This window comes from Perna viridis, chromosome 2 (assembly GCF_037379345.1).
Source record: "Perna viridis isolate PV_CMFRI_1.1 ecotype Kerala chromosome 2, ASM3737934v1, whole genome shotgun sequence".
In the NCBI taxonomy this organism is placed as follows: Eukaryota; Metazoa; Mollusca; class Bivalvia; order Mytilida; family Mytilidae; genus Perna; species Perna viridis.
In genome coordinates this window covers 36,898,619-36,913,378 of record NC_142446.1, presented here as the reverse complement: position 1 = coordinate 36,913,378, position 14,760 = coordinate 36,898,619, and the positions used below count along the sequence as shown (strand labels likewise).

The following is a 14,760-nucleotide window of genomic DNA, read 5'->3' as shown; positions in this document are numbered from 1 at the left end:
ATTTATTTGTCTCATGTGTCCTGTAATTTTTCATTGTTTTTTCTAGTTCTGACATTTGATGTTAAAGTAGAATTTTATTAAATCAATAAATGTTCTGATGTTTTAGGTGAAGAATTTGAGATCGCAAGTTTCCAGATCAGCTATTGTCTGTATTGGTGATTTATTTGTGCATCTTCAGAAAAGGATGGATGCAGTAAGTAGAACTCGGGGAAGAAAGGGAGTAGGACCTTATTCGTAACATACTGTAACCTTATAAGAAAAAAAATATAGGGCAGGGTTTTTAACAATCAATCAGCCTAATGAGAAAATAGCATTGGTAAATTATCTTTAACTAGGTGAACTATGTTATTATTGGAATTTATCAATCTTACAGTATGGATTTATTAATCAAGCTATAAAAGAGGTGACAAAGTTGAGGCTTGCCACCTACTTGTTTGTGTGTACATGATTATGCAACCTAAATAAAATATTGACAGTAATTCAATTCAACAATGATCAGCACTATGTTAAATGATTTGCCAACAATATTAAGCCATCACTTATATTTAGATCATAACCGAGTATGCATATTTTTATTGAAAGTTAGGTTGCTATACATGTACTCACTTCCATTTATGCTATATATGGGGAATCAGGACCAATAAAACAAAACCATCATAAAAAAGGATGTATTATGGTACATAGTGTTATGTTTCAGGATGTTGATTTAACTGCCAAGACCTTGCTGGCAAAGAATGGTGAAAGTAATGGATTTATTCGTGAAGATGTCGATAAAGTTTTAGCTGCTATGGTTACAAATGTGACCCCTCAACGCTCACTTTTAGCCCTTATCTCGGGTGGTGCTACGTAAGTATCTGTCACATAGCACAAAGAAATACATTTTAAATTGACATTTTTTGTGTTAAATGTCAGTGTTCTGAAAATTTGTAATTTTGGGTGTGGTAATTGAATCTTATTTGAAGTTCATGAATTAATTCCTGCATTTTTCGTTTTGGTACTAGCATATGAGATGAAGTCAAATAAATAAAAAGCCTTCTTTCACACTTATGTTCTAATTATGACATGTACACAAAAAGATGGAGGTGATCTTGAAAGTCAATACGTATAAAACATTGTAGCTAAGGTCCCAGTTTAATTATTGAAATTTAGCTCTTTAATAGGTTGGTTGCTAAGTTGCTCTCCAGCTGTATTGATATAAAGTGTAAAAAATGCGAAAAAGCAATAACTGTTGTAGCACTAGCAGCTAAACAATATAATTATCTACATACAATGATTATTACATTGTTTATATAGTGGATTTACAGTATTGAAATGATTGAACTGATACCTCAGCATGATCTATAAGTAGATGCACAATATATCATTAATTCTCTTTTACCTAAACTGTTAAACATTTAATATACAGTATGCATTATATTAATATTTCTTGAATTTTTTAGAAGAAAAATTGAGGAATATTGCTCAGTAGTAATTGGAAATTGATTTTTATGGCTTTGTAATTGTTAAAATGTTGTATCAAAATTTGTTGTGTATTTCTGTTTGGCTTTTGTATTTTTTTGCTTTCATAAGTTCATATGTATAACATGTATAATGATCTTTCAAAATATTTCATGAAGTAAATTTATTCTATTTCAGTCATAAAAATGTCAATGTACGTCGGACCACTTCTCATTATGTGGTACAAGTTGTAGAGAAGTTGGGTCCAGGGAAGGTACTGAGTGGAATCAAAGATATCACTGATCGCATTTTACCAACTGCAGCTCATTTTTGTCTTGATAGTTCACCAGAAACCAGGTAAATTTTCAGCAGTTAGTTGGTTGGAATTCCATAGTAACTGTCAAAACAATTGATCATCTTTTCAACTTTAGTGAGGAGACATTGTTTTTGCCCTGTTTGTCCCAAACTTTTGAAAGTTTCCTGAAACTTTGCAAGTAGTGAGGACACTGATTTGCTGCATTTTGTCGGGTTATACCCCTTTGAACTTTGGAATGTGGATTTTCTTTAAAATCATTACAGAAACTGAATATTACACCACATTGTGTGTAAAACTGCATTTCTACTCTCTTGATAGTTAAAATTTCAACTTGAAAAGGCTTGACAAGCCTCATGTTTATAACTTGAAAATTTAACTTCTTGGAGTACAGAAATGGTGTCTAACATCACATTTAGTGTAAGATTCTATATTTCTTGAATGCGACTGTAGTACAACAGTGCAAGGTCAACATGACAAACATTCTTCATTACTATTATTCACTTAAAACTGAAGATTTGCAATCAGAATTTCAATTGTTGATAATTAACAAGAAACAGTAAGAACACAAACAAAGATATGAATACAGTTTTATCATGTCACAAATAGCCCTTGCATATTTTTTTTTAAAGTATATCAGGCTTTCCAAGTGATATCGATGTTAATGCACTTATATGTAATTATAGAGATTTTGAAGGTTGCCACTAAAGAGGACAAAATGATCTCTATGAATTTAGATCTACACTAATCCTAATTAGTAACATATATACTAATGAAAAAAAATTGCTATATTTCTTCTTCATTTTTTTTTGTAATTTTCAGGGTGTTGGTATGATTTCTTCTAGTCAACTAAGCAAAGGGATGTTTCCTTTTTCTTAACTTCATAAAACTTATAAGTCTTTTACTTACTAGAAAAGTTATTAACCTTGAGTCATGTTTGAGTAAGTTATAAATATGTGTTATTAAGTATCTGGATGTCATCTTTTAAGGTACAATGGAAGGAAGATATTAAATCTCCTGATGGGTCATCCTGATTTCAACAAGATGTTGGAAAAACACTTGCCATCAAATACTCTGAGAAATATTAAGGACGTTGTCGAAAATATCAAGGTCAAGGTAAGTTCAGGTTTATTTATAGAGTATCAAATTGGTTTTTTTTCACTTTGGTTAACAACTTAGAGTATAAAACCTGAGAGATAGCATGGGGGTTTATATGGGTTGAGGGGCTGTTGTTGGCTGTGATTGAAAATGTTCTGTTTCAACTTTTATACAAATATGTGATATCAGTTGAGAAAACCATTATTCCATATATTTAGACAACTGATAACTAAGTCGCTATTTCTTGTATACTTAGTATACTTATTTTTTGCAGAACAAAATTTTATAATTGAGTGTTATGCATAGTATTTTAATCAATACTAGCTCATGATGAATTATATTAATAACAACAGAAATTAAATATTAATATAAATATTGTAAATATCAAAACAAATATTGATTGACACCTTAATACTGCTAATTATATAATTCATGTTTTTTTTACATTTCAGGGTCTTGGTGAAATGCCTAGTGAATCCTCCTCTGCAAGAGGGTTGCGGTCTGGTCCCACAAGTAGAGCTGGCTCTATTGTGAGGGGTGGATCGGCAAGCAGGTATGTTTTTGTTAATTTTATCACTTGTGTTGATATTTTATTCATTTACATGGTAAAATGTATTAACCATAAGGTTGAGTTGTGAGCAATATTTACCTTTACTAAAAAATGTTGTTTAGTAGTTAATGTAAAGAAAAGTTGATTAATTTGGTTCCCCCCCCCCTCCCCCCACAATTTCATTTTAAAAATGAGCTCTAGGTTTCAACCGCTTAGTTGATTTACTGTAAAAATAAATTTCATCTTTTCTCATTGTAGTGAAAATACCAGTTCATCACCCAAAAAGTTTGTAAGAATGGATGAGAATACACAGGATGAAATAAAGAGGATGACAAGTCTAATCTCCTCCAATGATTGGAAAGATCGACATAAGGGTATAACACAGCTTCTGGAATTCTGTGAACAAAGTCCTCAAGTTGTATCTGCAAATGTTATCAAGGTAATAAGATTTTGCAAATATAGATGAAAATAATGACAATAAAAGATGGAAATTGGTTGATGAACATACCACATCTTCTATTTCTATATGACAAATTCACATGCTGAAGATCAATATGTACAAATTTGTCTTTACTCACAATATAAAAAAGAGAATGCTATCCTCACATTAGAGAATATATAAAATTAATACATGTACATGAAACATGATACATTGAAGTTTATTGCATTAGGCCAAATTAAAAAAATGTGAGTTTCCTATTACCTTACATCCTTTTTTTTCAGCTTAGTGTACCATAATTTTTTTTTTCATATTATGATAAATACTGCTAAAGCCGGTATGTTTCTCCCATATAGCCATTGTAAAAAAAAAAAGGAGAAAAAAATTTCCTACCTACTGTATTTTTTTCAAAGGTGTGATAGAAAATCTGCATACATTTTGTCCTTATTTTTGTGCATACACGTATGAAATACCAGAGAAAATTAACTATATTTAGTAGCCTTATTACAATCATGTGTTTGGTTAAACAGATTTATGATCATTTGAATGGTTTAAAAGTTTTCACATGACCTTAATGAACAAATCAAACTGTGAAACCTTAGAAAATTTGTACCATCACAACATAAGATTAGTTATAAAGGAGAAAGATTGTGTAAAACACATGTATCAATTATGTCATTGTTGCGATTGTGAAGTTTTTTTTTTACTTTTAACTTGAAATGAATTTATACATGTTAGCATTTTCTTTTCAGATATTTGATAAGTTTTTACCTCGTTTACAAGACCCAAACAGTAAGGTCAACCTGTATGCTTTACAAGTATTCCAACAAATCATACCATTATTAACAGACTCTTTAGCGGCAGTATTAAACATGGCTGTTGGCAATGTGGCTCCAAACCTTTCGTCCAAGAATAAAGAAATTTACCACACAGCTATGGATATAATTTCTGCTCTCATGCAAAATATTGGTACGTAATTTGGTTTATATTACACACCTACCTGAAGTCCCTGTATTTCTAACTTATCGTGTATATTCGCCTAAAACTTGGATTTTGGGAACCAAATTTTTAATTGCTAGAAAGGGCTTCGACTTATAGACAAGAACTAGGATATGAATTAAAATTTTTAGCTTGAAATTGTCAAAAGCTTGGTAATTGACATGAGCCTAACACTAGTATTTAATAGCCAGGCCGGTGCCGTTTACTAGTACCCCAATGTTTGAATTGTAAACGTCATTTTTAGGAAGACTTTCTTCATCTACCATTTACAGCTGAAATATGATACAGTAAAAAGGATATTTACTGTTTACTCTTTATTTTGCCTTAATACTGGCCTTCTATGATTTTATTCATATTTCCCACTCATCCATTTTGTGAATTGATTTTTACTTGTGTACACTGGCATAGCCAAAAACTTAAAGGTCTAATGACTAAAGTAACCATTATTTTCGTTATTTATAACATTTCTTTTTATAAATTTCTTTTTCCTTACATAAAACATCTTAACTTACCGAAATATCTTCAAAAAATGAGTTTTTAGAGTATCATAAACTTTGTTGTTCCATATATTTATGATTTCAATTTTTGTTTTTGGTTGTACCAAAATTAAAATGAATGAAAAAAATGGCCACTTCAAAACGATTCAAATGGCTTGTCAAGAATTTAATAGTACTTACTACTGAAAGAACAACTCTGCCTTGTGATTATTTATTTCAACATTTATGAAGTTATCAAAACAAACAGGTATACTCATTGTAATTAAGGAATGTTAGCTATGCAGCTGTCAGAAAACAATCTGACTTAGAGTGGGTAAAGGCTAGGCTCAAGAAATTCTGGACTGAAAATTGGGGTCTGACTTATAGGCAGATCAACTTATACTTAAGTATATATGGTGGGATAATAGGAAATACTTATTGATGTAAAGTAATAAATAGTTATTATTTCACATGTGACCCCATAAATCAGTGACTAAAAATTATCAATGTTAGGCCCCAAAAAATAATAGTCTTGTTTCAAGCAACCAGCAAGAAAAACAAATATGAAGGGTAGCAGGAAATAGACATTTTTTTAGCCTTAAGTAAAACAGAAGTTTGATTAAAATTTCTCTAATGTACACATTAAATAAATGTTTGTCAAATTTCAAGTATAAAGATTTCAGATTATGAGGAAAGGCTTTAGCAGGAAATTTTGATTTCCCCAAAAGAATCTGTCTGGAAAGTTAAGTAACCTATGGTCAGGTAATAAAACATTTGCCTTTTATGCCAATATTTGACAATGACTGGGTCTTTTTCATAGGTTTATCAAAGTTTTTATGTTGAACTTTCCACTACAACTGAATCATTGGTTCATTTCTCAAAAACAAAACTATCATTACTGTAATGTCATCATTTACTATTAGTTTTACATTAATCACTCTATGTAAATTCACCACTGTAATTTCATCTTATTATATAAATAAAATATTAAAACATTTACTTGTAGATGGAGGATTATTGTTACAGCCTTTGGCTAACCAAGCCCAGTCAGCTAATGCCAGGAGTAAACCTGATTTGGTTGTCAAAGTTGCAGGTATGTCTGGAGTTGATGTCATCCATATTGGATAAAAAGTTAGGCATTTTTGGGAAAAATACCCTATCAGAATTAGTAAGAAGATCTCCATCATTGTGGTTTGTTGTTAAAATGAGCTGAACTACACTGTCATTTTTGGTCCCTTTACCTCTTTTCTTTTTACATTTCCTTAGTATGTATCAAACTTTATTGCATAAAATAACTAAAAAAATGTTTTAGATTGCCAAGTAAAAGATGTAATTACTTTTGCAGATTTGGTGAGAACTGTATACTCACGGAAACAGAAACAAGTGGTGCTACATGTGTTGCCGCTTCTGTGGCATTTACTGGGAGCCACAAACAGTAGTGGGGCAGTTCAGGGCGGGAGCTCTAGTATCAGGTCTGCCACACACACGCTAGTTCATGCCCTGTATGGAGAGATGGGTTCTACTTTAATGGACAAGGCCCAAGGTGACCCAAATGTCACACCTCGGCATCTAGATTTGTTACATGAATTGTTGGAAAGATGAATTTCTGTCTGTGATAAATTATATTAGACCACTGGTCATTTGTTATGGGCGATATTGCCTTTTGTTGTTGTGTGTGCTTGGTTAAAATTAGTCAGTTATGGAAGGAAAAGGAATGTTGTGAGAATTTTCTAGTTTGTGGAATGCAAAACACCTGGCGATCATACAAATACGTCTTAGAATATATGTATATAGAGTTAATGTTGTGACCTCAAACTGAAGTATAGTTACTTTTCTACCTCTCTAAGTAATAAAACTAAAACAAGTTACTAAAACATGTAAACATATTTATTGTAATGTGATGAATTAAGAAGAATTTAGATAAGTCTAGGTTTACATACATATGTTTAAATATTAACAACATGCGTAGTTCAGTTATCATACTATGTAGGATTATTATTTACTTATCAAAATACAGTATATTGGAAATATCATGAATAATACTATAGAAAGCAAAACTTGCTGCTCATACTAGCATAGTGGTGTGTTACAAATACATTAAAATACATGCTATATAATGCTGAAGACAAAATAATTTAGTGTGTAACAGCATGAAATATTTAATGTATTCACACATTTATTGAGTGGGTTTCTCAATTAGGCTTGGTTTCTAAAAGAATAACTTAAGTGGGAACATTATGTATTAACAAATTGAAGCTTATATTAACCCACCTTGAGAATGCTACTTTTATAGCACAAGAAAATGAAAGAAGGGATATATTTCCAGTATATAAAGAAATTTGAAGATTACCAGTATTTTATAATAAAGAAAATAATTAGTGAATGAATAAACTTGTTTTTACCAAGTACACATGTATATAGTCTAAAGGAGTTGTGGCATTTGCTGTGAAAAAGAAACATGTTATATGAGTGTGAGAGTGTTTGTTAAGTGCTACGAAACTTTGTGATAATTCTTTAACATTGCCATGCACATATTTACATTTTACCATTGTTTAATCTCTATATTAAAATTTGTACAAATAGTGAAAGCAGTGAACTGTCAATATTTACGAATCAGAAGTGGTAACAACTGATTTTATAAGATTTGCTGCCCATATTATTGTTGTAAATAAAAGATTGGCGGAAAGACCACAAAAGAAGGGGGCATTGCTGAAGCATTGGCTGTGATAAATATAATATGTGTAAAATAAGATATTTTAGAAGTTATTGCAGGGATAACACTGTTTGAGCTTTTTGTATTTTATTGCAAAATTAAAGGACTAATAATGATGTCATTTTCCTATATTTAGACTTACAATCCAATATCTCAATTGCAAAATACTTATAACCCATTGCTAAGTTTGCTATAGCTGGGCTAACAATTTATTAGGTATGCAAATGAATTCTGGTCTGTGTAATTGACAGTATTTTACATACATACTGTTGGATGGACTACATCTAGAAAAAATCTCACAAAATGAACAGTATTAATCAGTTAAGATAATTCTTATTAGCTGAAAATATCAGTTAATATATATATAGTGGTAGTTCAAATTATATTACCAACATATCATTTCATATATCATTAAGTTCAGTGGCTACAACAAATCATTGCATGTATCATTAAGTCCAGTGGGTTAATCTATGAATATATGTAAGGATTAGTTTATCTTTTTATGCATTTACGGAAAAGAAGCTCTGATGTCATTCCATTTTGTGAAATCATTGATCATAAATATGAAAACTTACTGATTATATTTCATATTTTTAGACGGTTAGTTCAATTGTATACATCTATTCATCTGATAGACCTTCAATAATTATTAACAAATGTAAGATAAGATTCTTATTTTGGTTCCACTTAATTTCAATCCTGATACTTAATTTTCAACGAAAGATGTCGACCTTATTCTTTTTCTGCAAACAATCTAGTGTACGTAAAAAATAAATATCAACCCCAGCAGATTTAATTCTATGACAGCCCTTAATCATTGGATGGTTGCTTGATGTAAAGCCAAAAATTGTAATTAATAAATAATGATATTCATCGAAACCATATATCTTACAAGACTAAGTGAGGGTAAGTCTCACGGAATAAAATGTAGCTTATACCATCACCAGCTTTTCTTGTAGTATTTGCTAGGAATGAAATACTGTAGCTTACAATTTTATAAAAGAATTTTTAGTCTCATTTAAAGACAAGTTGTACAAGATTTTTAAGAATTCATAGAACAACACACCACTTTTAAGTTGTGCAAAATTTTAACTTTATACAAGTTTCAGATCAATTGAACAATACAACATGAGTTGTATAAAATAGTTAATTCCTGCTGCAGCACTTTTTCATGATAAGCTCAATTATTGACATATTATTTAAGTCAAAGACAATTGATCTACTAAGATTTTAGCAAAATTGGCTGTAATTATGAAGTTTTTAATGATTGAAAAAGTATAAATGTAATGCTAGTCTAGTTCTGTTGACATTTTTTTGTAGATGTTTCAGAACAAGTTGAACAAGTATAGAAACAAATCATTCAGTATTCAAGACTTGATAAATAGAAATGTGAATATAGATAGAGGATTATACTTCCTGGTTTAGGCTTTTTTATGTTTTTTTTTTAAAAGTGATCTAATTCAAGCATAAAAAATAATATTAATAATCAAGATTAGTTAGTTTTTATGTATACTAAGAAGACATTCTATTCCAAACTGTAGCATAATTTGTTATATTCTGATTTTTTATCAGAAAAAAAACTTAATTGTAATTAAAGTGCTTTTGATTTTATGAAATGTGATCCTGTTTTTACCATTTTCATGAATGTACTTAACAGTTTTTGTTTTTAATTAGTTTGAAGTATTTTAGTGGTCGTTTTGATATGGAAGGTTTAATTCATTTAATTTATTATTTATTATAGAATTTATTCATCTATTCCGTCCAAGTTTATCTTTGTTTTGTTTTCTCTAATGTACAGTATTTTTTATGTGCTGGTCTTGTTAAAATAAGATAATGTAAATAGAAATGTGTGGAATTGTAAATAAAAGGTGTATTTATCATTGGTTAGTGGAGGATTAATAATATGTTAAAGGTCTGTTTGACATTAATTGCTCAAAAGATCCTTATAATATGATGCTGAAATGACGCCCTAATTATGATTTCATTTAGTACATGAAATGCATATTCATAGATTGTTATAATCTCAGAATTTATACTTTTTAAACTTTTCTTAAATGTTACAAAATGATGAAGCACTCAAAAATTATTTCATCTGCATTTTCATGTTCTTTATTTAAACAATGAAAACTGCTCTTTTTTAACAAAACATTTTGGCTCTTTACAGCGATTAAAAAAAGAATTGTAACACTGAAAATTGTCTTTGGTCTGAGGTTTTCTCTGATTTATAATAAAAAAAAAAATTTTCTGTCTTTCATAAAAAAATATTTTCAATGTTTTCATTAAAAATTTAATATTATGTAATATCAGTTCAAAACCGCTTGTGTTTATACATAACCTATTCTTATTTTCTTCAGTGTACTATGTAGTAATTACATTTTTATGTGTACATTTATACAAGTACATGATATGCATATTCATTCATCTTTTGTAGATTTCCATTTTGAATCAGTCATGTGATCCATTTTAATTTGAATCGATTCTGTTCATGCTTGTCAGGTAATTTGTAAGAGTGCCTTTGATTTGAAATCCGTCCGGAATTTTCTAACATGCAAATTTCTTTTGTTCAAACTGGATACTGTGAAGGTACTTTATTTGTTGATATTAGTTTTTGTCAAAATCTTGATAATTCCTGAAATTTTAAATTCTTTTATTTCATATGAACTTGTAAAGCTGCATATGAAATTTTACATTTCATTTGGAAATTGAATTTGTGGGAATAAACCACTTATCTTTTTATTCTGAGAAAAGGTTTGTTTGACCAAATCGTTGATTGGGACCTAAAAAAATTATTCATTTGACCAAACCATTGGATCAGTACCCAAAGAAATTGTTTCCATTGGATCAGAACCCCAATAAATTTTTCATTTCACCACAACATGAAAATTGGTACCCAAAGAAATTGTTTGTTACATCAAACTATGGAAATTTTTTAAGGTCAGTGCAAAACCTTTATTGTGAATTTGCACAACTCTTGGTTTGACTGGCCTTTGAATTCATTGTATCAGTCAATGACGAATTAATATTTTAATTGGAAATCTAATACATTTTTTTAACAGAATCACATGGGGAAAAAAAATTCTTAAAATTTTAAGATGAAACTAGTGTCCCAAAAAAACATTATACTTAAACAGTTTGAAAGACAATTTTTAGTTTTTGGAGAAAAAATAGTTTTATAATGATTTATTATTTCACCTTTTTATCTGTAAAATGTATTTTTTGAGAAGAACAAAGGACAAATAAATAGGCTAGTTTTAGTTCTTTCATTGTTACCTATATTTATATGTTTAAAGTTTCTTAAGATATGACAGAGAGAAACAATAATGTGCATGATGCATATATTCCTTTACTTTACCTGGCATTCTTAAAATTATGAAACCTTTAACTGTCATTCCTATGTGTCCTGGCATAGTTTCATGTTAGAGAATTTGGTAATTTATAATTTATTCTATGTAATTTCATTTTATCAAAACTTCCCCTTTATTATGTTGTAAAATGGAAAACAGACCTGCATTTAATCAATGGATTGTGGTTCTTAAATTTGTACCACTTGAATACTTATAGAGTGTTTTAGAATTCAATTTTTGGAATTTTAAGTATATTTTTAAAAAGAATTACAGTATTACATGGACCACCAAGTATAAAGTTAGTTTTTTTTATAGAGTAGAAGTTCAGTTAATTTCAACTTTTATATAACAGGTACTTTTATAAAGATGTGTTTTTATTTCATCTAAAAATCATATCCATGCTATAAATTTGTCTTGACTGTAGAGACAGGTTGTCCTGGTTTTGTTGGTCCAGGATTTTTAGGTTGTAGCTTTCTGTTCACATTCTTGTTAGGAGTTTAACACTATGTAGATGTATTATTTGTGCTTGCTCAAACCAGATATCCATCCCATAGTCATTTTGGGCTGTCTTTGCAATGATTATAATAAATATGTCTAGAAAATATCATGTGTTGTCATTTTGAAATCACTAGTGTTGGTAAATGTTGATTGAACCATAGCTTTTAAAAACTTTCATACTAAAATCATTCTACTATTGAAGATGGTGTCCATGCAAAAACCAGGCAGTGGGTTGCGCATGACAGAGTTTGTTTAAAAAAAATATCATCCATTTCATATTACAAATGCATCTTTTCTCAAAGTTGAATATTGGTTTTTGATAAATTGCAACAAGTAAAGTGAAACAAATACATAGAAGGCATTGACATTCATTGTAAGGGAGATAATTCTTTATTTTTTGTATGAACTTTGGTTGCTTTGTTAGCGAACTTTAAAATTGTTTTCCGATTCATTCATTGTGGCTTTAAAAAAATCTTTTTGACATTTGGCACACATATGATGTAAACATTTTACTGGAACAAAAAATTCAGTGGGATAAAATTTATCCTAGGCCAACCATATCATAGGATCTGCCTGATTTTTACATGAACATCCTCTTAATGGGATCTAGTGAAATAAAAAAAATAGATCCAATTTAATTGCACAAGGACAAATACTATTATAACAACCATAATAATTGCCAAGAGGAAAGAAAAACAAACACACAGATGAGTTTCAGTGTCAATGAACATCCACAACTTCACAAAAAACTTTGATGTATAGACCAAATATCCAGAATATTTAGGCCTTGTTAACATCTGTCTGGAGTACCCATTTAGGGACTAAACTATGTAACTACATGGGATAAAAGTCACATCAGTGAGTTAAGAAGTAGAAGCAGAATCTAGAAACTCTCAGACCTGAATCTTCTTGCAAAGGACAAGAACTTATTTATATTATAAGATAGCAGAAGTTCTAAAGGATCAATATCAGAAACCTATACTTTGTCAATCATTTAATTACAATCCAAATTCAGAACTGTGTCAGTGAACATAGTAAATATTTTATTGTAATGTGAGTCATTTATTTTCTATGTTTGGCAATAACTAAAGATGAATTATCACCTTTAACAAATTTTAACAAATATGTTGAAAATAAAGATTATAACAAATTTACAGAACTCATATATAAATATACCTTTTCTTTTCTAGAAGAAAAAAAGATCGTAATTAAACTGAAATCAATAAGTGGAAAAATTCCTAACTTATTTGCTGGAATGTATCCTAATATCCTAAATCAATTGGAAACTTCATAGGAAGACATAATTATACTTGCACGCTAATGAGCTATATTGCGTCTGTCCGTCCATGAACTATTCCTTTCAATTTTCTTAAACTGAATTTGCAGCATCTATTTGAAGGAATGCTTAGATATTGCTTTTTGCATAATGATTTGTACAGCAACCCCATTTCCAGGTTCCTCATTGATCTACTTCCTGTTCACCATACGACTTAACATTTTTTTAATAGGTGATGCTTTATGGAAACTTTTGTTTAGGAATTCTCAGGTTCTATTGTAGATAAGATTTTTTCTTGATGACCTGTATCATGTTCCTTCTTTCCACATTCCTCCCTTTTTTATTTCAGTTTACCGTACAACTTGACATAAATGGTTGAGTGGGGGTTTTCTTAGTATGAAGTTTGCATGCACCATTTTGTTTCTCATTTGATTTTCTATTGAAAAAGGGAGGAAACTGTTGTTCAAACAAGTTTTTTGTTAATTTTTTTTTGTTCAAATATTTTCCTCCTCTGTGAAAAACGATACCTTAAAGTACTTAACTGGCCTAGTTTGATGCAGTATTGTTTGTTGATTCCTATGATATAAATCATTTAAATTTTATTTGTATTATTGACAATTTTAAAAACCATAGAAAAAAGCTAATTTTAAAATATATTACAAAAATAAAAAATAAGTGCATTTCTAAAAAATTACCCCTGTCTATAATAACAACTATTTTTTTCTTCCTTGGTTAAAAGAATAAAGTTTAAGTTGTATTTATGTTGTCCATCCAAATATGATCTTAATTTCATGATTTTGGGGAATTAGTGATGTTTTGTAAGAGAAAATTGATTTCAAACCTTGAACCAAAATGCTGAATCTCTGTACAGCAACAACTGCATTATCTAAACACAAAGCCCAAATGATCTCTGACAATGACTTCTGTCATTTTATTCTCTGACAATGACTTCTGTCACTTTTACTCTGACAATGATTTATGTCACTTTATACTCTGACAATGACTCCTGTCACTTTTACACTGACAATGACTTCTGTCACTTTATACTAGTGAGCACAGTTTCTACCTTCCAAGGTTGGAGAAAGAAGATGCCAACAATTGAACTTTCAAATAAGTCTTCCTGTACTAAATACTGACATCTGTTCAACAATTTATACATGTATTAATGCACCCTATTGTGAAACTACTAATCACTTTGCTTTGGAATATTTTCTTATTGCTAACATTTGGGACAAATTTTGAACATTTTTGATGTTCATACTTACAATGTACCTGTACTTTAACCTACATGTTAGGAAAAAAAATGGGTTGGTAGGTCAGGATTTTTTTTTATTTACCCATTTTTCTCATGATATGGAAAATCTTTTCTGTTTACCTTGATTCTGATGGTGCAAATAGTCAAATTACACTATCAAAATGATGGACTTTTATTATACCATGTTTTACTGCCTGATTCTTACAGGGACTGACACTTAATTGCTGAATTGTAGTTGACAGGTTTCATGTTAATGTTTCCTGTAAGATATACCGAACAGTAATTTTTCATTCCATCATGCTAAAAAAGTCTGTTAAATTTACCAGTTAAAAGAAGCCACAATGTAAAATGAGAAAAAAGGA

The 14,760-nt window shown here is 29.8% G+C and overlaps 1 protein-coding gene across 19 annotated transcripts in view; it reads left to right on the top strand.

Moving 5' to 3' along the window:
* The window catches only part of LOC148624880 (TOG array regulator of axonemal microtubules protein 1-like), a 58,263-nt gene extending 46,292 nt beyond the window's left edge, over positions 1-11,971 (top strand). For all 19 annotated transcript variants that reach the window (XM_088567952.1, XM_088567951.1, XM_088567949.1 and 16 more), the window contains 9 exons: positions 107-193; positions 698-846; positions 1,636-1,794; positions 2,740-2,866; positions 3,301-3,401; positions 3,657-3,837; positions 4,590-4,806; positions 6,319-6,405; positions 6,658-11,971. In XM_088567952.1, the coding sequence (XP_088424078.1) occupies positions 107-193; positions 698-846; positions 1,636-1,794; positions 2,740-2,866; positions 3,301-3,401; positions 3,657-3,837; positions 4,590-4,806; positions 6,319-6,405; positions 6,658-6,914 (1,365 nt within the window). In that variant the 3' untranslated portion in view covers positions 6,915-11,971. The remainder of the gene's footprint in view (positions 1-106; positions 194-697; positions 847-1,635; positions 1,795-2,739; positions 2,867-3,300; positions 3,402-3,656; positions 3,838-4,589; positions 4,807-6,318; positions 6,406-6,657) is intronic.
* The last annotated feature ends 2,789 nt before the right edge of the window (positions 11,972-14,760 follow it).